Source organism: Hesperophylax consimilis, chromosome 14, assembly GCF_061612785.1.
Source record: "Hesperophylax consimilis isolate HC1 chromosome 14, BYU_Hcon_1.0, whole genome shotgun sequence".
Taxonomy (NCBI): domain Eukaryota; kingdom Metazoa; phylum Arthropoda; class Insecta; order Trichoptera; family Limnephilidae; genus Hesperophylax; species Hesperophylax consimilis.
In genome coordinates, this window is record NC_142849.1 from 3,883,568 (window position 1) to 3,908,833 (window position 25,266).

General features: G+C 35.4%; 1 protein-coding gene across 9 annotated transcripts in view; it reads right to left on the reverse strand.

Moving 5' to 3' along the window:
• The window catches only part of how (protein held out wings), a 197,054-nt gene that overhangs the window by 9,338 nt on the left and 162,450 nt on the right, over positions 1 to 25,266 (reverse strand). For 5 of the 9 annotated variants that reach the window (XR_016303145.1, XM_089639445.1, XM_089639447.1 and 2 more), the window contains exons 3-6: positions 10,365 to 10,481; positions 5,221 to 5,361; positions 3,951 to 4,053; positions 2,923 to 3,030 (exon numbers count right to left, since the gene is read on the reverse strand). Coding sequence is in view for 8 of the 9 variants with exons in the window: in XM_089639445.1 (XP_089495571.1) it covers positions 2,923 to 3,030; positions 3,951 to 4,053; positions 5,221 to 5,361; positions 10,365 to 10,481 (469 nt within the window). In the remaining variant the exon portion in view is untranslated. The remainder of the gene's footprint in view (positions 1 to 2,922; positions 3,031 to 3,950; positions 4,054 to 5,220; positions 5,362 to 10,364; positions 10,482 to 25,266) is intronic. The other 4 variants (XM_089639449.1, XM_089639446.1, XM_089639451.1 and 1 more) reach the window with 2 other exon arrangements.

The following is a 25,266-nucleotide window of genomic DNA, read 5'->3' on the forward strand; positions in this document are numbered from 1 at the left end:
TCCGGTCCCATGCAGGCCAATGAAATTGATTATCTATTCAAGAAAGAATTTCAGTAATTGAAAATTTATGATCAACTTCTATCGGTTAATCTGTTCAGTGCTAAATACCTACTTTTGCATATGTGATTGTAGCCTATATATCTACATCTTTACCTGTCTTGTGATACCTGATGGCAATAGACGCAGTTTGTGTAATTTGTTTAAATTTCTTGTAAAGGGTTCATTCTTTTATTTGGCAAGAGTTAAGTAAAAAAAATCCAACGCTTTAGAATGTCAAAATAATAGGTTTATAATATATTTTTTTTAATATATCAAAAAATATAGATATACTTATTTTTATAAATTTTATTTTTTTAACTAAGGGTTAATATATAAAATATGTTTCTTGATGTTTATAACTACCTCCCTAATTGAGAATAACTCGTGTTAAGGGAGGGTCTATAGACTTGAGTTGTATACCCTAAATAATTTCGGGAATACTACCTTATATAAATTAATGAACACATGTACAGAATAACAGATGAATATGGGCTAATTATTACAAAATCAAATTTATAAATTTACTAAAATTTAAATAAACTCAAAATTCCTTAATACATTATATACATACATTCTGCAGATAAACAAGATTTTATTCACATGTTGTGTTGGGATATTAATTATACTACCTTTGATATAATGTACTTTGAACGTTAATATTCCATAGTGAAAACAATTTCATAATGTTTTTGCACTTCTGTAAATTTTGTCAAATAATATTCATAATTTGTACAGCGCCATTTTAGTGAAAAATCACGTCAAAGGCAGATACAACCTATTGCCATCAAGTATCGAAGTATTGCAAGATTAACTAATAGTTTGTGGGACTCGAACCCTCGGCATGATTAAATTGACGACCACTGTTCCAATATGGATAGATACATAACACTGTCCAGTTACCTAACAAATTTTAGATTCATAGACAAATTTACACCCACAAATTTACATCAATATCAATTATGCGACTGTATCATACCTATTCTCAACTGCATAGTTTCCAATCTCAAAAATATTATTGAGAGTCAAAAAAAGTCTAAAAAACTATATTGAGAGTCAAGAAAACTATATTGTCGAAATGACTAAAAGAAAGAAGGTATTTATTTACAAATCTTTACCTGTTCCGATCCATGAATTATTTCACAGAGATAATGTAAAACAGGTAAGTTAAAGGTTAATTTGAGAGACCTTCTTTACTGAAACAGAATACAAGCATGCAGCGTCATAATTTAGTTACAAGTGAAGTTGACATTGTATCGTGTGATACCAGAGAAGTAATATTTTAGTATAACTCATTAAAACAAACAGATATCGGGACAAAACCATACGCATAGAAAATAACACCAATTCTAAATATAAATACATAATAAAGCCAGTTTTATTTAAGCTAATGTTAAGACATAAAGGAGGGAGGGGACTTCCAAACTTCAGAGCAAAATAAAAACTCATGGATATTTTTTAGATAAAATTATCATTTGCGGTTGGAACAGATTCGTACCTGCAACTTAGGACGGGTTGTTTCGGAGAATTTAAACGATTCATCAATTTTCAACATTCATTTTCAAGTTCTGTGAAAGATTTTTTCAAGTTGTTTTTATTTCAGTTCTGCCAAACAACTATCCTGTAATAATATAATAACAGAACTTGAATAGGACTTTCACAGAACCTGTAATTGTTGTTGTTCAAATTCTCCAAAACGACCCGTCCTAAATGTGTTCCAATGTTGTACATACTTGTATTTGTTGGTATGTTGTGTGTAATTTATTTATAAATATAATTTAAATATAAGAAACAAGTTGGAGTTAGCAGGTTAGCACAGCTTTATGAAGATGATTATTAAAAATTTTATAATAATTTATCAAGTCTGGACATCTAGCATGAAAAATTATAGCAGGGCAATGGATAATAAAACTAATCCAAGCAAACAAATATCTCCCAAATCTAAATATCTGCAAGCCGAGCGAGTTGGACTATTGCCAAGGCTTGGGCAAGAATAAAATCCCAAAAAAACGATAAGAGATTAAAACACGTTTTCCCAATGGGACTTATCAACTGAAATAAGTAAACAGTTTGAAGACAATACAGACGTTCATCTTGTCGAGATTTTTCAGAAACTGAAACAATGGTGGCTTATTAAAACACCTGCCGAAAATTCGTTAGAGATCTAGATATAAATTGTGAATGTGAGGCAAGACTAACTATTATTTTTGCTGATTAAAATCATAGCCTGCAGAAATGTAATATTTATGACTCAAACCATGCTATTTGTCATTGAAAAATTAAATAGTTTATTAAAATGTAAAGTCAGGTTGAAATAGAACTCTATCTTTCGAAATTTTACTTTTTTTATTTAAATTTTGCATGAGAATAATCAATCATTTACAGTACCTGTGGTAGCTTGAATATTGATGAAGTTTTCAGGCACGTACATAGCATTAACATTTGCATTCCAAGAGGAATGGGCTATCAATTGAATTATGCACTATATTAAAACTATGTATTGCAAGATTTGCATAATGTCTTTTTTGTTTGACAAAATTAATTCATCCTCTGAAATTCAAACTGTTGCTTTTACACCTTTAAAGTTTGTAGAATTCTGAAGAGAAACAATAATAATATATTTCTCTACCTTTATCCAGCCAATAAAAAACCACTTTAATTGTATTTGAATGCGTGTGTCCCAATGTGAAATGAACCATGATGACAATAATTTAGAACCTTGACTCTGAAGTGTTGAATAAGGAATGAGTTTCAGGATAATTAAAGAGGCTGTGTTAGTGTTGATGGAATGGGCGTTACCACAGAATAGGTAAGTCTGGGGGACGTGGATCAAGGGACGGATGGGATGAGGGTTCCGTAGACAGAGGCGGTTAAGGTTTTACGTGCCTGAGTCAGAAGTGTCGAGGAGACGAGGGTAGTGTGTCAAGAACGGCAAGATGGGTGTTCCATCCATCCTGCCCATCCCTGCATTGTAAGTACATGAGTCAGCTTCACCTCCAGTGCATACAAGTCATAGTTCATTATTAGTCAACAGTCTAATCAGTGGAATTAGTCAGATCCTGTACCTCGGAGGTGGAACGGCAAGGAAAGAAGAGCTGGCTTTCAAAGTCCAGCTCTGATAATAGAGAAATACTGGTTTACTCAAGCAATTTCTCACTATTCTGGAATTATGCCGGCTGATGCGACAATTAATTCAAAGCATTGATCTGGTCTGGTTCAAACCTCAGTTCACGACTATTAAAGACTTGAAAGTTATTGATGTTTTCGTCTTCCTTGCATAGGGACATCGTCTTGAATATTCTATTTTGCATGGTGCGTTCATTTTGCTTGCAAAACAAACTATCCAAAGTTGGTCAAATAATTTAATTTAATTTTTTAAATATGTAATGGTATTTCACCTCAGGGGTACAGGACAAGTGTTGGTGATTATTAAAAACAATATGTTCAAATGAAAAAAAAAAAAACTGTTAATAAATTATACTTGTGAATGGTTATTGTTACAAAAAACGTGTTATTTCACAAATTCAACTGAAAACAAATCAACAAGATTAATTGCATCAAGGGAAGACAAAACTTCAGATTTATCAATAACAAAATATTGTTTGGTTATTCAGAAATCATAATTGTGCCTTAAAAGTAAAGTACGGCAAACGCTTCATTTGGAGCGCAATAATCTTAAGCAACTGATATCTGCGGAAGAATAAATAATACTGCAATATCAGATGTTGATTGATTCCTCACTTAAGCGAAAGGAAGTTATTTGTATAAATGGAAAGCTCAGAAGCTTAGCGAGAATTCCTTTGCGATGATTGGGTTAATACCCCCTTTTGGCATGCAGAGCAATAGTATTCTGTTGTCAAGAGTTTCACAAGGATCCCAACCCTGGCCAGAGAATATGAAGGCACCCAACTTACCGGTGGCCACTGTGGCTTTCGCGCTGGAGTCTCTGTAGGTGCCATTAATAATGGCCAACTCCATCAGCTGTCTTTTCTTGAGTTCATCCTCACCGTCGGCTTGCTGCAAGGGAAACAAACATTTCACATTTTCACAGCAATTAGATTAACAAAAAAACTCCGAGACGGAGACTCCGACAACATTGATAACTTCCACAGAGCTACTTTGTGTCTAGAATTTTCGAGTTCCAATTACATTTTATAATCATTTCTGCACAACACCTTTAGTACTAGCTGAATCTAGATAATAATTTGTCTGAAATTATTGTATTATAATATTTTAACTTGTACAACTTTGTGTTATCTTGAAATTTTAATGTTAGAATTTTCAATAACAAATACCTAATCAGTGTATCTGTTATCAGTATTACAGATTTTCCACAATATTCAAATATGTTTTGTAAACTTTTCCAGACATCAACAAAGTGCCCATGTTGTGCAATTTCACTACAAACATCTAATAGAAAAAGTAAGATAAAATAGATGAATCAGGATTGATTATAAATATGAAAAATGATTAAATAATACGCAGATGAAGCAAGAACATTAGTCAGAGTGCCATCAATTTCATTTAAATTGGTGACAGAATCTAAAATCTGTCACATTCTCTAAATCCCAGTGAAAACATTGAACCTGGATATTTTTAATTCAAGCCATAATAATATTATATAAAATTCCCAGTAATTCAGAAACATGCAGAAAGTTATGTAAACAAAGTGCATAAATATTTTTTGTTCTTGTGATGGAAATTTTGGCACAGGCAGAACGGGGAACTTATAACCGTGTAACTGAACTGCCACAGAATAAAAGCATATTTAAATGGATATCTTAACAACCCTGGTGTCTTATTTTGTAGCCAAGTTGACGCCACAAATATTACATCCAAAGTTCCAAATATTTTCAAGACTCTGGCCGCCTAACACAAGTACATGGAAAACAGTATCTTGTCATCGTTCACGAGCACAACTGAATTACGCCAATGAACAAACAACAGTCCACATTCGACTAAATAGGCTTAACTTAGTCGACATGAACTGTTATCAGCAAACAGCCAGGAGATTTAAGACAATTCTGTGGCAAACTAATTGTTAAAAAGTTTGCCATTCCTAAAACGAGAAATCTCAAGACCTCTTATTTAGTGGAAACTTCTGATTTCTGCAGCAAGAGATCTTAAGATCTGCGAACCCTTATTGGGTGGCCTCTGATGAAGTAGGAAGCGCGGGTGGCTTACCGGTATGAGTAGACGTTTGACTTCATCAACAGCCCTGGCCAGCTTGGCAGCGGCTCTGTTCTCTGTATCTTCAACGGTCAGCAGGACGTGCAGCTCATCAGCCAGATGTTCCCAGTTTGGTTTGCCTCTGTTTGCGTCTTCCTGCATTACACGCATAAACAAATTATATTAATAACACTAAAATTAAAATAATAATAATAATAAGGTCTTCATTCTTTTAAAAAAATACAGTAGTAACTTAGTACACATCTTTTCACCGTGCATAACTTTTGCTGAAAAGGAAGTATGAACGTTACCGCTGTGAGTATTGAACTCAGCCTGTCCAACTAATAGTCGAGATGCTTGTTATGACAACCTCAAGTCAGTTGCTTAGAAGTAGGACAAATTTTTTGTGAAGCATTATTTGTATAATTTTTAATTTAAATAATATTGGACTTGATCCAAATTAATTGTACACGTCATTAAGGGAGAATCAGCCTTAAAAATAAATGAAGATCGGTTAAATCATAACTGTAATGCAGGAAACTGATTTAACAATAACAGAATGCTCGGGGGTCATGTAATTTGCACAGATTTTTTGTCTGGAATTTTGAAATCAACGCAACCATTTTTAAAATAAGTTGTACATTTTCAATTATTTTATAAGAAATTTTAAACTTGAGTGCAGCCACTGTAGCCAGGTAAGTACCTAAATAGTTTAACACAAAGAAAAAAATTATCAATATTTGTTATATTATTATAATACAAGTACAGACGCTTGAAAAATCGTGGGACGGTCTGAATTCTGAAACAAATCGGTTCCAATTTTGAAAATGACAAATTAAAATAATTTTCTGTTAAAATATTATTATATTATACGTAAGTACTTTTCTGAATTATACAAGCGATAAAGTACGTGACTTAAAGTCAAAGCAAAATCTCTTGAGTTCATTGAACCGGCATTACAGACAGAGTCCACAACTGAAATTAGTATTTTTAATTACCTTTCTTTAAACCGCTAAAATTAATGCTGCCGTAAGAAAATACATGTGTTAATTAATGATGATGAAATAAAAGTACATCTGAGAGATTTGAGAAAAAACATACTTCACTACTGCGACTGATCAACATTTCATACCCCACTACCGAGACTGATCAACATTTCATTCAACGAAAAATAATGTAAACTTTATTTTTTTATTCCCCAGCCAGGGAATTTCTTTCATTCATGATATGCTCCAGACTAAATACTAAATATTCAAAGAGATCCATTTCCATATCGATTATATTTGGTATATCCAACACAAAAGCTTTAACAGCAAACGAAATTCAGGAACTTTTATTAACACTGACAACTAGCTAACTAAACATCGTGCCATTTCTTCAATGTCACACAACTTTGTCTTACTTAACTAACTAACTAACAATTACGCCGTTTCTCTGAAGGGGCAGGCAGAGAGGACGGACTGCCAAACAATTTGCTCCTGGCACACACTACATGCTTCAGTCACATTCTTACATTGTCTCATACATACCCTTTTGTTATTCTGACTCTTGACAAGAACTGACTCAAGTATTTGGTTCACTTGACTGTGACTTCTAAAATTCACATCATATATTCTCCTTACACTCCATTCTTCATTCATCCGCTTTACGTGCCCAAACCATCTAGGCGTCCCTTTCTTAATCATACTCATTACGCTTACATCAGCCTTGCATTCTTTGAGTGTTGTTACACTTTGAAATTGAGGCACCTATCATATTGATTAGTGTTGAGTGGGACGATATCAAAATGAGTTTGTATGAGGTACTCAAATTCTGAAATGTGGTGTTCAGATGTCCCACCTCAAATGGGGTGAGGTGTGAAGTGTGAGGTGAATATTCTCATATCCTAGGATACTGCTCTAATACGAAAATGTTACATACACGAAATGTAGTAATACAAAATATTTGTATTAACACAAAGAAAAAGAGGTGAGACAAATATATTTTGTGAGGTGGCGGGACATTTTACATTTTTGTATGGGACATTTGTTGTGCATCTTGTATGAGGTACTCAACACTAGTATGAACTGCATAATATGTTGAGAAACACAGAAAGGAAAATCAAACTATGTTGTAAATAATCTAATAATATTATGAGAAACCGAAATATATTACGATAACAAATACATATTGTGCAATCATTGATGTATTCTACGTAGTCAATGTGTGCAATACATTATATTATACGAAACAACATAGTATAGAATATGGTCTAGCTCCTCTCTTACTGTTTTATTATCTTATTCAACATGTTTTGGATGATACTGAAGAAATAATAATAGAAATACAGAAAGAAGTTGTTGGTAAATACAAATGCAAAAAATCAACCTGTAAAAAAAAAAAAGATTTTAAATTTTGTGCCATCTCTTCGGTGGGCTAGTAGCCAATTTATTTTTTTGGTTTGACTGAGGATTGAACCTTCCTCCCCAGGGACCGAAGTCAACCGCGCTAGCAACTGTGCCAAATCACGATTGGGTAGGACCAACATTTATTTAGTTTATGAACTGGTTTAATGTCATCTGATTTCAGAGAAATGCATATGTGTACGTGATGCCGCCAAATGTTGATAGAATGTATAGTCATCAACAACGACAATCTGTCGAGTTTCAACTTGATCAGATTTCGTGATTTCGAAAGTGGGTTAATTTCCGCTTCCGAGTTTGCATTCATTACCGGAAACCAAAAGTGAAATTCAAATCGATGGTCCCGAAGAACAATGTCGGGCCTGCAAATTTGTGGTTTTGCAGTAGAGAAAGTTTCGTTTATGCATTTTTACTGTTTTTGAGAACAAGAAATATAGTGTTGTTCTAAATTTTGCATTAACCTAAAGGAGAAATATCTTATCGAGAACAGTAAAAATGCAGAAACAAAACTGTAAACAGCTCTACTGCAAAACTATAACACACACATTTTTGCACATCCGATATCGTTCTTCGGGTCCGTCGAAATAGATGTATTTATAAAGAGCATTTTACAAATACATACATCTATTTCCTAATGTAATATCCGAGATCAATAAAATAAGAAAACATGAAGAAATTCAGCATTGAATAGTAATAATAGATGCTGTATGATGTCAACACTTGGATAAGATCTTGTGTCAGAGATTCACTTGACATTGCTTGACTTTATCTGAGGCAGGTTGACTATTCATGAATCACACAGGTCGCCCAACAGTGCACAGATTGGACAAGCCATATTTCTTACCGTAGAAGGTGATAAATTATCATTTGCAAGACTCGCAGTGCACAAATTATCAAATTATTTTCAATCAGCGTAAAAACATGGCGACATTTTAATCCAATTAATTTTTAAAATTGATACAAACTCCACAAAAAGACCGTTGATCGGATGATAATAGTAAAGTTATAACAACTCATCACCTGATAATTTTAACTATCTTTTGATACTATATGACAGGGTTACTTTATGCCACTTTCAAAGAATTATCTAATGCCATCTGTTTGTCAATGAATAAAGAATACCAACATTATTTCTCTTTTAGCTTATAGTGAACTGACCATAGGGCATTTCTTCCATAGCCGATGTTTCGATTTAACATATTAACAGCTCACTGTGGTTTAAAGACAGTAAATCTACCTAGATTTCACCGCTTGTCCCATATATTTAGGTCCAATTATGGCAAGCGATCGCTCAAGAAGTTTTTCAAACTTGCCATAATATGCTAAAAATCATTAGTGGATAAGCTTTAATTGGTGTGTGTGTTTTTGGTGATTTCACAGAAGCAGCTCATTCTGAAGTATGTTAACAAGTTTTTTCGTAAAAAGGTGTACAATATAATCCTTTCAGATTTGCACTTGCATTTTGCAACTTTACTAAATGATGATCCATGTTTTTTGTTGTTGTTATTTTTTCAATGATTTATCTCTTTGTAACGTATAGTTGCTGTGTAACAGTGTAATATTTTTTCGGTTAATTTAACTTAATTTACAATGATAATGCTTACCTTTACATATCCATAATGTGGCATTCCATGATTGACTAAATAAATCACAACATTTCAATGCAATAACAATCTAACCATTATACAACATAATTATTTGTAGAAGAAGATTCTAGATAAATGAACATGTTGCTATCAATTTTACTCAAATTTAAGGCAAAGTGAGTTTTTGATAAAAATAATTTAAATCTTCTCAAAATAAGTTGATAGTGTTAACCATTTATCTAAGGTTGGGGTGTCACAAACTCCATCAAAATATTGTTGATCATCAAAATTAATATCAGCGCCATTTTTACATTAGAATGTTTCCTGACACTGATTCGGCCCGTTTTAGCTTTGGATCAAATTGTGGCCAAGTAGCGAGCATAACAACATGATCGCTATGCTTGACAGCCGTAAATCGCCAATTAACGGAAGCGGTACAAATGTTAAAAAATCAAAACGGCGCCGACGGTCATCAAATATGATGGATTTTGACTTCAGTGTATATACATCTCATCTCAGTGGAGACACTTCAGTGTATATACATCTCAGTGTATAGACACCTCAGTGTATAGACATATCAGTGTATAAACCTCAGTGTATAGACATATCAGTGTATAGACATCTCAGTGTATCATCTCATATCAGTGTATAGACATCTCAGTGTATCATCTCATCTCAGTGTATAGACACTTCAGTTTATAGACATCTCAGTGTATAGACACCTGAGTGTATAGACACCTCAGTGTATAGACATATCAGTGTATAGACATCTCAGTGTATCATCTCATATCAGTGTATAGACATCTCAGTGTATCATCTCATCTCAGTGTATAGACACTTCAGTTTATAGACATCTCAGTGTATAGACACCTGAGTGTATAGACACCTCAGTGTATAGACATAACAGTGTATAGACATCTCAGTGTATAGACATATCAGTGTATAAACCTCAGTGTATAGACATATCAGTGTATAGACATCTCAGTGTATCATCTCATCTCAGTGTATAGACATAACAGTGTATAGACATCTCAGTGTATAGACATCTCAGTGTATAGACACATCTCAGATCATCATTAAAGTTCTTCCCTGTCACTTGACGCTGACGTGTGGCAATTGTTTAATATCTAAGATGGGTTCAATGTTTGTCTAGGCAAGAAGCTGGACATACCTTCTTCTTGTCTCTCATGGAGCCCTTTCCTCTGACCATGATCTTGCAGCCGGTCTCCTGTTCTAGCTGCTTGGCAGTCATTCCTCTGGGCCCAAGTATCCGACCAACGAAGTTGAACTGCAAAAAAGAAAAATAAAAATTAGACAAACAGTTTTTTTTTAACTTCCTCATGTAGCAATCACTTTATGGGTATATATAATAATAATTTTTCCTTCCCTACCTTCACCCACTCTTGCTCCATCTCTCTTACTCACCCTTACTCTCTCTATTTCTCTCCTATATTCATTCATCTCACATATGTTAACTATGTACATGAAAAAAATTAGTATTTCTGATTTATTAATACTCTCTTCAAATTATTCGTAATCCCATTAAAATGGGATTGCAGACCCTTGACGAATGAATTATAGGTTTTATGTTAAACTTTTAGTAAAAGTGCAATGTTTTATCACAGTGTCATATTACGATAATAATATCAAGACAAATGCAAATGCATTAACACATGTTCCGATATACGAGATGATCGTATGAGGAATTTACTTAGTTTATCAGGAAACGGCAATCCCTTTTTAAACGGATCGCGAAAAATTTGAAGAGATTTTTAATAAATCAGCAATACTCATTTTTCTCCGTTCACCGACTGTAATTATTGAAAAAATGTTGAAATTATTGAAAAGAAACACACTTTTCGAAAATCAGTAAAAGATTTTTGAATATTCAAATTATTATATATAATTCAAATCAATTTACACAATAAAATTGTTGTCCTTTTGACGCCAAAAACAGTTCTCAGTGAAGTTTCACTGTCGAAAGTAAACAAATACGCACCAACATACACAATTCTAATTAATAACTAAGCAACCTATAAGCAGTTGTAATTTTTTTCAAATCCAAAAATTAATTGAACAAGATATTAGTGTGGCTATTTGATAAGATTTAAAAAAAAAAACAGTTCAATAAAACAAACTTTTTAGAAACGAAAACCACAAATTGAAACTGAAAAGATTAAAGAAACCAACAAATAAAACACAAGAAAGAATGTTTTCATTTCTTAATTATCGAAGATATTTATTACGTTGGATTGGTTTTCTCATACCATGCCATCTGTTTTTAGATGCATTTTACTGATGCTTGATCCCGATTTTCCATTAAATGCGTTGCCAAATAATAAATAAAAAAACGGACAGCGTGCGATACACAACACATCGACCGATCAGTAAACAATCTAAAGCTAAAATAGATTCCAAACTTTATTCACTGTCATGCCATAATACGGGCAGAATATCAATTTGTAAAAGAAAAATGTGTAGAAAATTGCATCAGTGTAAAAATCCGAGTTATAATTTGCAGAGATCGATTCATCTGGACTGCACCAATCTAAAACCCAATCAATTCTTTCTCTTTTTACATTAACCCCACGCAGGAGGCCCTTAGGGCCTGTGTCATCTTTGGGAATGATGTTGGGCACAGCTGGTGGGCAGGCGCATCTATGGCAGAGGTGTTAGTTATCCAATGAATGGTTCCCGGGGCAGCGGTACCTAAACCGCCTCCCAAAGTGAGATAGCGCATAAAATAAGATGCTTTACCGAATTACAAATGTACATTATATTTAAAGTAATACTGGTAATGGTCAAAATAAAAGAGCGATGCTGACGCGCGAACTGGCCTTTTGTACCCTCCATTCGCGACGTACATTCGTCAGATACTAACGTTCACTATTATTCCATAATCTCCGACCTACGTTCATTACACATTGTTTTATCAATCGGTATTTCAATGAAGAGTGTTCCAAAGAAAGCATCGTTGATACCTTCGATACAAAAGCACATCCGGGAAAAACGTGTTAACATTTGAAAACGGTTAACATTTTCCTGATGAGAACATGACATGTCTCAAAGTTCAGGCGTATTCCTTCGTGTTCTTTCGTTCTTCAAAGATGACGATTGCCCTGACAGAAAGATCTGGACGTCGCGTAGAATTAATATAAAAATTAAAATTACCCAAAACACTAGATGATCTGATTTGAGGCGTCATCAACGTCAAACATTGTCAATATCAAACTATACATTGTATACATACGAAGCCATCTAGAGTTTGTGTCAACTGTGTGGTCTCCATTTTAGGCATTACATATAAACAAAAATGAACTCGGAAAATATCATAAAAACATTTCTTACAAATCGCACAATCTGATGGTATCATTAGCTTAATCACTGTACAGTTTAGGATTGTTGTAAACATAAGTGGCGCCCTCTGTTACTCAAAAAAAGAATCGTTGAATTTTTCAAACAGAAAATGTCAAAAAGAAAATTTGCAAAACTTGGATGTTTTCTTAGTTACAAAAAAAAATTATACAATTTCCGAGCATTTTTTCCATTTTCAATAAATTGCACATGTATTAACCAACCACATTGTAAACTGTTTATTTCCCTAAGATAAATAAATGCTTTCGGGGCGTCAAGACAACGTAACTTTTTGACTTGCCAACTGCTAATATTTCTCAAATACAATCCCGGCATGTTGTTATGAAGCCCAGAAAAGCTATGCTGGAAGGCGGAGAGAGCATCTCTACTAGCAATTTGTAATGTGCTATTTCGGGCGTGTTTTAAAATCTCTCGGCGGGGTGGTCGCGCTCGCTAACACAAGACTACAAAACAACACACCATCAAAATATTAAAAATATTTTTATCTCGACATAACCATAACAATGGCAAGCCACCTATATCAACCAAGTAAAACTACTGTCACACGTAAATAGGATTACTGAAAGTATGCTTTAAAACTTGACCAATAAGGAATAACTGAAAATGTAATAAAATTAATTTAAAAACTTATTATCGACAGTAAAATTAGTCATTCAATATCTCAAAAAATGACTACTTAAGTTAGGGTAGGAGCTTTCAAAGTGAACTTGGGTAAAACGTATGCAATGGTGTCTCGTGACGTCATACGAGACAGTACAATTCATAATTCGAATGGCAGTACCGCCGCGCATGATAATGCGTGTGATGTCAAACGCTTTTCGGCCAGCCACAAATATCAACATTTTGACGGCTTATAAAATATCATCAATGCTTTTTTTGTTATTTGTTTTTGGGATGTTATGCCGTGTTGCGCTAACTCCTTCTTTAGCCAACGTTTCGGACAGCATTGCAGTGTCCATCATCAGGGCGGATGTGTTATTTAAAAAATAATATACCTTATATTATATAGATGTCACCTGTGACAGGTTTTTTTAACCTGTAGCAGGTAAAAACATGCTATTTTTAAAAAACAGCTCCATCTGTTAGACGTAAAAGCAACACACGCTATTGTAAATCTTCGATTGGTCAAAATCTTCGAAAGTTCTTCATCGTTTGCTTTGAAATTTTGACACAACGTCGGATTCGAATACGCGTGTTTTCATATACCTATACTATATAGATGTCACCTGCGACAGTTAAAAATATGTTTTTTATAAAGCGCCATCTGTTGGACGTAAAAGCAACACGCGCTATTGTTTCTCTATCTGCACAGACAGACTGAGGCAAAGCAACGCGTGGCGGGGTACAGCTAGTATATAATAAGATCATTTTGTTCAAGTTTTCCTGATTTAATTTAGTTTATACGTAATTTAAAAAACCATGTCGTTCTAATCGTGTACAAACATCTTTGTAATACCGCAATATCGAATATGAAAAACAACGGTGGCGATTTTCCCGATCGCATTAACGAGCTGTCAGCCCTAATTACAACAAATCGGCCTGATTGGACTCAAAGGTGGCAGCATCCGACACCAGCGACCGCCGATCTACAGAGATGGTATATCACCTGCGCAGGTACTTGGTATTCTCTATCGACGGGAGACAGATCAGGGAGCTATCGCTGAAATGCGATGTTCGATGTTCAGTGAGAGATGTATTGTGTACGTGTACAGTGTATGTTTGAATGTAAGCGATGACAGGATAAGAAGCAGGATCGAAAGAAATGCATTGGAAGATAGACTTTTAAAATATTCTGTATCAGTAACTGATGACAAGCATAACGAACTACACATCATTTCGTATTTTCATAGTGTAAAACCTACTCGAGTAAAACCTCAAATTGTAAAAATGTATCATTGATGACAATGTCAACGACTCTCAAACGAAAAATGTGAAACAGAAAAGACATGAAAAAGATTCAGGACCTTTTAATTTTCGGGGAAGTTCTCTGACCACTGATCTAATTCGAAAAAATCAACTCATATTTGACTGCATCGTACTTCGACTGAGAGCCTAATCATTATATTCATTTCCTTAACGCATATTTGTTGGCTTCTTTCCTTTATGCATGATTGCAATATTCTACCCGAATTAAACTGCAATTTTTTAAAATTCATTTCATCTAGATAGTGTATTTGACAAAAATATCCATTTTTATGTTAATGTGCGATATCTATTGACTTTTTAACAAGTCTAGGATGAATATCTATTTTTTTAATATGAAGTTCCAATTGTTCCCCACCATCTGGAGCTAGCGAGAGTATGGCATCCCCAATTGGGTATGTTGTGGGGCTGAAATTAGTACGGGGGGAGATATGGGGAAAAGGTGGTTGGGAGACTGAAGGTCGTGGGGAGTGTAAGGAGATGGGGAGGAAGGTAGTGGGGAGTGCCTGGCTATTCAGATCTGGTCACCAAACACAGCTGAAGCCATTTGAAGCAACGTTTCAATTCTGAATGGTGGTCTTACACCAGGGCGATACTGAGAAAATCTTCCACCCTGTGGATATAGTGGAATAACTAATAAATTTTAGTAAAACCTCAAATTGTAATATTTAATCATAGAAGACAATAATTTTATTTTGACGACAATAGGCAATTACTTAGGTATCAAATCACTATTCATTTGGTGCTTGTTTTAATATATACAATTTGAGGTTGATACAAGGCACTTTTGTGGTTAACACCATTTTTCACAGTGAAGAACGGAATGACACTAAACTGTCAGTGCTCGTCAATTATTTGGTCAAATCGCGAAAGGAGGGAACAAAACTAATGTGCGGTGGAATAACCACCAGCCTTAGGAATAAGGTGATAGTTTTATCTACCGTTCGCATTATTCGCTGAAGGCCAAAATAATTTATGAATGGGTGACCCTCACCTGCGATGATGCCTCCACACGATGACCGAGTTGAAGTTTCAGTCATAACTATGTTATTAATAATGTGAACTTCATAAACCTTGGAACTTGCCAGCAACTCTCGTCAGACATGCTGGCGTTTTTATGGAAATGTTCACGAAATAATATAAAAATATTATGAATCAATCCAGGCCAAAATTACATTCAACTAACTAGAAGTATATCCTACATAGACTATGAATTCAAAAAGTTGCACCAGTTTTTTTCCATCAGCATTTTTGATTTCCACTTTGGCACAGGTGATTCAAAGACAAGAATCTAATTTCAAGTCTTTGATTGATTGTATCAATGCACATTTCGCCGCGTGGTGGGGTGATGGATTTAACAGTTGCAAGAAGAAACCTGCCAGTCCATCCCTGTTACATAGACAGTATGTTAGTCTCCTCGTTGGTGCGGGCGGTCTATGAATACCCTGGCAGCGGGCCAACTGTTCCATTTGCCGTCGTCTCCCTTTCCCTCCAGCCCCTCTCTCTCGCTCCTGCTTTCCCTATCTCCACCCACCACCCCCTCCCCTTCTACTCCATCCCACAGCACACTCAGAATCCATGTAGATATGGAAAATACGGGGGAAAATTAAATAAATCTGAGGGAAGAATGTGATTTTCGGCAATTTTAGAATCTTATTTCATTATACACTCAGATTTTTTCTGGTTTGCCAGTATCTTCCAATATTGAAAAAAGTGATAAAAAAACTAACCAAACCCTTTTTTTATCACTTTTCACGACTTTATATAATCACTTTTCTAAAATGTGTTCTGTTTTGTCACTGTTCTGCTTGGATCGGTTACCGTTTTCAATAATGGAAGATAACTTGCTGTGCATTATCCCATTATGTCCAAACAGGTACAGAAACATGTGCTAGATGAAATGTAATACCTAGAAGAATTTTTAAATAATTGTATATGGGTATTTATTAAATATGTTTATTATTTCGTCGAGTACATAACCCGTGCTTTGCTTCATCCTCGTTGAAATTATCAAAAGTATTTTTATGAATGTTTTCGAATTTTATTTGGTGATATACATTATCAGTATGCAGGTAAATTCAGGGAAAACTTTGCACTGTATCAAAGCGAAAATTAATATTTGGTTTGGGCATCGCATCACTGCTGTGTGGAAGAGCGTCGAACAACCGACTGCCCGCCAGAACTATTTTAAGAAATTCGCAATTGCACAACAGTAAATATGCCTTTAATTCGCAGGAACGAAGCAAGAATCTCTCTCAACTCTTGAGACGTAAAACTTCAGTATGAAAGGTTGCTAACCTTAGAAGCATGTTCGCGAAACATGGCTCATGTTTTCAGTGAAACAGAGAACCTAAAGGCCTAATGATGTCGATTAATTCCGTATTAGTAGGAACAATAAGATGTCATTTGTTGGAAAGCGGGCTTTACAATTAAGAAATAATGTAAACTACGAAAAGGTTTCCTTTTTGGAGGCGGCATCAATTAAAACAAAACAACAAAGCCAAACTAAACATGGAGATGAGGAAATCATTGAAATTATGAAAAACATGAAGATTTATTTTTTGAATATATGAATAATAATAATAACATGGCATTTATATAGCGCAGTTTAGTGTCATTTCACTTAAAGTGCGCTTTAATATAACAAACTTAAAACGGTAATTAAGTATAAGTGGTCATGTTCTTTAAATTATTCCTACAATGTGCCTTACCAAATACAGATCTAATATTATATCACTAAATATACTGTTTATACAAAGTGATGACAATACTTAGAATAACAATAACAGCAGGACAGGACAAAACAAGAACATTAAAACTAAAACATAAGATGAGGAATCCATGATGTAACACCCGTACAACAGGCTACAGTCCGCCTCGGAACAGGAGTACCCTCTAATGGGGAGGACTGTGAATAACCCAAATATTGAATAACAGGAAAGCAACAAAGTGAAGAGATTATTAAATGAAATAAATTTCAACAAGACAAATTTGTCAAAATGAATAAGAAACGAATAATTTGTAAAAACATGAAGGATTGTTTAGTAAAATCTCTTTTGATTTATCCAATCTTCATGGGTGCATAATATACTCGGAGGATAATTAATTCTCCCACTTGATCCGACGCCAACTGTAAGGAGCCTTGGAATAGCGCATAAAATGCAAAGACCATTAAAATCTGTTTTAACGGCGGCGTGACGATAATTCCGTTCTCACGAGGTTAAATCATTTCCGACGGCGAAAACAGAATTCAGACGTAAACACTCAAACCGAACTAGACAAAGTAGTGAATGACACAAGAGCGAAGCTTCATGTTAACCCACCGTGACATCCGAGATAAATCGCAAGCGTGGATCTAGGAACTAGCAGATCTAGGTATTATCAGCGTGGAAAACAGCGATTTCCAAAGTGGAAGACATCGCTCCCCCTCCAGAGATCTGGAGGGGTGGTGGAGGCCTCAAAGGCAACAGGGGGGCAGTGAAAATCAGTTATAAACAATAAGGGGCAACAAAAAGTGCGTTTAAAATAATGTAGTCATGTCACAAGAATCATAAACATGAACCGTTCATGCATGTTTCAACGGATTTTATTTTGTAAGGAAACATGCAAATGTATTTATAATTATTATAATCCTACCGCTGAGAGCTTCATGTCAGCCGACCTTTCCGTGGCAAGTATCGTTTCGAGAGAAATCTCTCTGCATCTTCCTTTAAAAACGAGGTAAGCCACGGAAAGAAGTCACACGGTACTATCAGTAGTAAGCTTGTACGTATGCAACCAATCGACTAATAAAATAATGTTTATGTATTAGTTAAGAAACAAACAAAAAAAATGCGAAAGATGCGTTGAAAATATTTTTTTTGAATAAGGGGGCGGTGAGCACATTTAAGTTTGAAAAACTTTGTAGAATGTAAAGTTTAGAGTTGGAGTTTAGAGTTCGGCCGGTGATTTCAATGTTTACACAAAGCGGCACCGCCTCAGAAAGCACATATCCCGATGAGATGAGATGTCAGTCTGATGAGCTTGAATTCCTTCTCTCTCCACAAAGAATGCAAACAACTCTAACCAACAACAAAACAACGCCTGTGGCTTTAAACGCTGTAATGAAATATGCCTTCCAGTTCAGATTTTTTGTTTAACGATGACATAACATAAGTGGAATTAAAACTGATAAAAAACTGTATTTACAACAGGAAAGACAACAGAAGATCAAAAGCTCCCCCGGGGGCAAATGATGCCATAATTACGATGATTCAGAAAATGACTTCTCGGCAAATGAAAATCATGTTAACCTTTTTCAATATAACAATTCAGAGACAGAATATTATAAGAAAGCACACAATAATCAAAGGTTAATGATTGCAACCAAGTCCAAAGACTTACACCATCAATATGAACGTACCTTTCTCGACAATCTTATCTTATTTGGCAATCTCGCTGCTGTACAAAATCTCCAACAATAATGAATTGACTTTAAATCAAGATACATTTCATTATACTCCTCGCGGTAGGGTTGAATTAGGTATTCACAACTCTATAAAGAAGTCAATGTGTGTAAGAAGCAACAAAAACTGGTTCTAGAAAAGGTGAGCTGGTGCCATGAAAACTGTCTAGTTTTATCTATCTGGAATTTCCAGGCAAACGCAATTAGATTGAGCTACCAACACAATTTCCATCATGTGCTAAGAGATGTCGATTCAACTGACAAAATTCATTTGAATTCATTTGAAATGTCGATTCAACTGACAAAATATGCAACAAAACGGCATATTTTAAAATTGTTCAATTAGAAAAGGTGCTCAAACTCAAGCAAAGCCAGTTAGTAATCAAAGAAATGAACAAAAACACGACAATAAGAAATAGATATTTAATAATTGTTGAAGGTATAACTAACGTCAGCGAGAGTCATATAAATATCGAACGAGTCCAAAAATGATAATGAATGCCAAAGAAAGATGAAACCAAAAAGAATAAACATATTTTGTCCATCCCCAATGCGGATTTATTTCTTGAAGCTCGTAAAGACCGTTAAATACATCGTATCCATTGCACAGATTCCCACAAAGACAGCAGGCGGCCCTACTTTAAATGCAGACAGAAGGACTGCAAAAGTAATATCACAGATTGGAAGGTTATCCTCGACCAAATCAACGCCAATCAAAATAAGACAACTTCCAAAAAAGGCATCCAGACACTGGTCCACCAAAAACTTCAGCATCTAGAGTAGATCAAAACTTGTTATTCAGGTTGGTGATTTTTGGTGATGAGGAGGTGTCGGGAAGTTGCAGCAAACAATGTGGCGAAGGCGATCTGTTGGTTGGAAGCCGAAATAAGATAATAATATTATAATATAGCGAACTGGTCTGACCGGTGGTGTCCTGGAGAGAGGGTGGAATGAGGACGTAATCGCGATTTCACTTGGGTCACTGTGTCACATTTGGCCGCATTTACATAAATACTGGATAATTAAACGACACAAATGACCCTGATACTAATAAAATATCATCATTGATCACTTCTTTGCTGTGTTTGTGTTACCTTAAATTTAACCAACCATCACGAAATGTTCACTGTGGTCACAAAACGATGGAACGCTATACAACTGGTACATTGCTTGGTACATACTCCTTACTGCATTGATGTATCCCTTGTAATTCCGACTATTGACCTGACTTTAGCATTTGATTCACTTCATCGCGTCATGTCTACTTGTGTTGTTCCCGACTTCTATTTCACATCCACTTTTGCGTCCCACACTGACGACACTACTTTCTCTGTCATATCCGCGCTACATATCCAAACGAACCTAAGACCATTGAGCCTATAACCTAGTTGTTTCAACCTTAGTTTAGCTAAAGCGATGGTTGACGATATTGAAGACGATAATCAACAGCATAACTCTAGCTATAGGCAGGCTCACCGTCTTTCTCATAAACGACACATGTAACAAAAATAGACGTTCCACTGGAGCTCTCAGCGGCAGGACCATAAAGACGCTCTTTATAGTGGCGTCAAACGGATTTTAACGACTCTCAACCATCCATAAACAGAGATCGAACCCGGATTTTTGATAGCGTGGGTAACACTTGAATATCAAATTATAATATGTGGGCCTAAGGAGAGTATCCTTAAATGGTAGCAGAGCCTTAAAAACCATCTGCACAGATAAAGATGACCATCAGCAATTGGCATAAAGCTAAACTTGAAGGATTTTACGGCCACATTGCAACATTCAATATGCAATGAAAATAGCAGAAAAAACTGCCGCTCCCTAGACATTGAACAGGCCGCAAATAAACCTAGGTGTTTTCTGATTTCCATTCATAAAAGCGGAAACGATGAATAAGATTTATTAGCGTGTAATAATTAAGGAAATTTTACGACAGTACGAAAACCAGTTGAAGCCGCACTACAGCATTGTTTGTAATTTTTACGGGGAATGCAATTATGAACGAAAGGTCGGGGTTGTATTGCAGGTAACATGGAAGCTGGATTGAAAAAAGTGTGGACTTTTGCTGGTAATAGAGATGACGATACAAGCATGCCTAGCGCGGATGATATCTCGGTACAGGTCGGGGTTGTTTCGATGGTAAAATGGAAGCCGAAAGTATAGAATTTTGCTGGTAATAGAGATGACGATACAGGCATGCCTAGCGGGTAAATGTCCGGTAGTAGTAAAATGTAAAAGGACTATGTGAAAGGATATGGATCCAAAACGGTGTTAACACTAACCCCCTTAAACGCGGTGTAAATATTACGCGTAAGATCAGAACAGCGAAAACTTCACTTACTACTTATTACCATGGCGTATATTTGGTTAAACGGTCTTAAACTAGGCTCAAGGCCGGCTTTACCACACCAATGTTGAGAACCGGTGTGTAAGAATCTAATTACTACGACGGTAAAAGTGCAATAATAATAATAACGGAAAACCAAACTCTGGGACCCGCAGTTATCTTTCTTTTAAAGAAAGACAAATTTCCTAGTGTTTGTGTTGGAGCCGAGAAATTAAACTCACAACGCCTAGGTGGGACCCAGAAAGATATGATGACTACAAAACGAGGAGAGACGGCGAAACGAAACTAAACGGCACATTAAAACAACTTGCATTCACAAACAACTGAGAAATGTTATTGAATTGAATCTGTTATCAAATCCATGTGCTACCAACAACAACTTCTGATGGGTGGAAAGAAGAACAAAACGACAGCAGTTCATGATGCACGGATTAACGGGGTTCGTGCTCATACTGTTCTGTTCACTGTCCATGATATCCACTGTTCATTGCTGCCGCTCATTGCTTATTCACGGAACAGCTCGTAAAAAAATACATTACCGGCCCACTTAGTATGCGAGAGGTTAATTCGCTTCATCGGGGAGAAACATCGCGATATTTCGTTGGCAGAACAGGGCGGACAGGATTCGAAGCACGTAGTAATAATTATTGATAGAACATTTCTTAATGGTAAAATTTTAACCACATTGATTTTAACACTTCCAGTGGCTTAAAATATGATTAGGCCTTTAAGGAACACCAAAATTCCATTAAACTCTTGTCCTTGACAAAAAAATACCATTTTCTCGAATTTTACGTACGACCGGAGACAGTTTCCTACGGCATCATCTCGCACAGAGCGATTTCTGATTAAGGCTTTGTAGTAAGCGTTCAAAAAGAAGAAGATGGTTTGTGAAGAAGAATATTTAGTGAAAATATTTAATATAACACGACTCATTTAAAATAGAGCAAAAATCTTTCGACAAATGCCTATGTTGCATTTAAAGATATACTGCGATTTTTTTCATACCTATAACATGTTCAATAACAGAACAGAATGTGTTTTTTTATTAATTTTCGGACCATACTTTGCGATTTTTTCCTATGGAGGGAATTTCATATAATTACCGTTTCGTCAGATGTATAGATATTTCCTTAAAAACAACACATATTTTTCTAATAACTTAAAAACGTAAGTTTTCAAGAGAAATATGTTTATAAATCGGTAGAAATTCGGAATTCGGGGGCGTAAATCAGCAGCAAAGTGTCAGTTAACACCTTGGAGGATTATTGTTCAATAAACTAAACAGCTTTTGAATGCGTATCTACTCTCTAGGGATAACCTCATCTCCAAGTAAAAATAACTTTGGAAATGTTAAATTCTTCTTCAAGAGCGAGCCTGTACTAAACATAGTTTTCGTTCATAAAAACTTTAAAGTGAAAATCAGTAGTTTTACTGTTCGACTAATGGAATTGGGAAAAAATTATGATGAAACATTTTTGAATTCCTCAAGATGCGAGAAACACGCAATGTCGAAGAAAATTCTTGAATAAAATAACACAAATTATAGCGGAATAAAATTTTAACTATAATTTTATTGCGCGCTTTATTCACCCATCAGCCATAGCAGTACATACAGAAGTCTCGCTGGAGTCAGGTCGCCTGGCAAATTAACTGCAGGAGAGACGACAAATAAAGTAAGCTCGGTAATAATGAGCCGCCGATTAAAGAGGTGGTGAGTTGCGCGCGTGCTCGCTGATCGCTGGGCGGCTGCACTGAAGGCGGCGTTACTGGCTTTACGAGCGAGATGCGCACGAGAGACAACACATCTTACATTCATTTTATTATTGGTTTCATTCAAAATTAAAAGCTGGGAGGTGGTGTATTGCGCAAAGGATATTGATCCTCGGTTACGATGCTATGAAATTTATGTAGATAATAATTACTATTCTAACATACTTCTGCAATATATATGCATCTTTACATAAAGGTCACAAAGATGTGAATGAAACATAAACGTATTAGGTCATCACACATCGCTTTCCATCACATCATCAAAAACACTATTTTTGGTTGTCTGTGCGACTTGCGTAACTCTGGTTCAATGAACTCAAATTTGCTTAGTACCTATCATTTAAAAAATAGGAACTGATTGTGTGAAGAATTCAGACAAGTAGTAAATCACCTACGTTACGTATAATATAATTTTATGAACAAAAAATTATTTTGTTTTTCATTTTTTAAATTTAAACTGATTTGACAAGAAATGAGTCTACCCCATGATTTTAACGGGTCTGAATTAGTGTTAAATAGCATTAACGATCATGATATCCAAAGTTGAAATATTCAAAGACATTTTTAGCACACACTGCAAAACTCTTAATATTCGCCCAAAAAATATTTTTTCTGAATACGTAATTCATCAATATCGGCTTTTATTGAACTTTTCTAAAATTGAATCGTTTTGATTCACCTATTACTATTTCCGGCAGCGATATCATGCCAAAAACAACAGTCAAACTTCTCGGTGTCAATTTAGATTCAGACTTTTCGTTTAAAAGTCAAATAAAAAGGACTGTAAGCACCGGTTTTTTTCACCTAAGACAACTCAAGTCTGTTCGAAGAAACCTTCCTACAGAAGCAACAAAACTACTTATCTCTTACGTAGTCTCACGTCTCGATTACTGCAACGACATTTACACCAGCCTTCCAAAATATCAAATTGACAAACTTCAATCAGTGTTTAATGCAGAAGCACGGCTCATAACCGGGGTTTCAAAACACCTTCGTAACCTTCGCTGGCTCAAGTGCCCTGAAAGAATCCAGTACAAACTGTGCTGGATGGTGTTTAAATCCATCAATGAAATGGCCCCACCGTACATCTCTGAACTATGCTTCCCGGAAAACACTGGTCTGAGGCAGTCAACTCTTATATCAGCAACATCATCAGCTGTAGGCAGACTGATAGAACCTAAGCGCAAGCCAAATACTAAGTTTGGTGATCGCGCTTTCGGTGTATCTGGGCCGAAGGCTTGGAATAAACTCCCTCCGGAACTAAGATCCATAACAAGTCCAACAGAATTCAGGTCTAAACTAAAAACTTACATTTTTAAGCTGTCGTACCCTTAAATTAAATATACCATTCGTAAGAGAAAGTCAAGTTATATTCAATTTTCCAATTATGTCCCAAATCCTGTATCTAAATTTCGCTAATAAACAATTAGATAATGTTAATTAAGGGTTAATCTCAAGTGACCTACCAGGTAAGTATTTTACTGTATATTATAATAATAATAATACCTGGATGACTTTTATAGCGCCGTTTTTGTGCAAAAACACCTCAAGGGCGCTGACAGATAGTTAAGTAATAACATAGATCACTGTAGAAATGTATTATAAATCACCCTTGGGGTGATTTTGCACAAAAACGGCGCTATACAAGTGATCCAATTAGTATTATTATTTATTATTATAATCCCTGTAAAATGTTTTACAAGTAAACCGACTATATTATGTGGTGCTGCCGCTGAGAATTCCGTTGTGACATCCCTCTTTCTCACAAAAGAAAAGAACATTGGTGCTACCGAGATTTGAACATAAAACATTCCTAACTACTAAGCTACAGCGTCAACCTTCAATCCCATCACGTTAGACCTCCTACGAAGAACAAAAAAACGATGATTTAACCGTCATAAAATCGAAATAAATAAATGCAAAATGCAATAGTTAAATTGCATCATGACCGTTAAAGACTCCAGTGCGCAATCACCGTGTTGAATTGTATACATATGTCACAAAAATAAAAGAAAAACAAACAATATACAAGATGACAACATAATGATTGCAAAAAATGCACGGAAGCGCCCTATCATTACTTCTGCAATCTCCAGTGCAGTAACGAAAAATAGCTTAAAATTACAATCATGATATGTGATGCTTGTGACATCCGTCATACAACTCTAATAAAATATATAAATCTTTTTGAATATGGAACAAAAA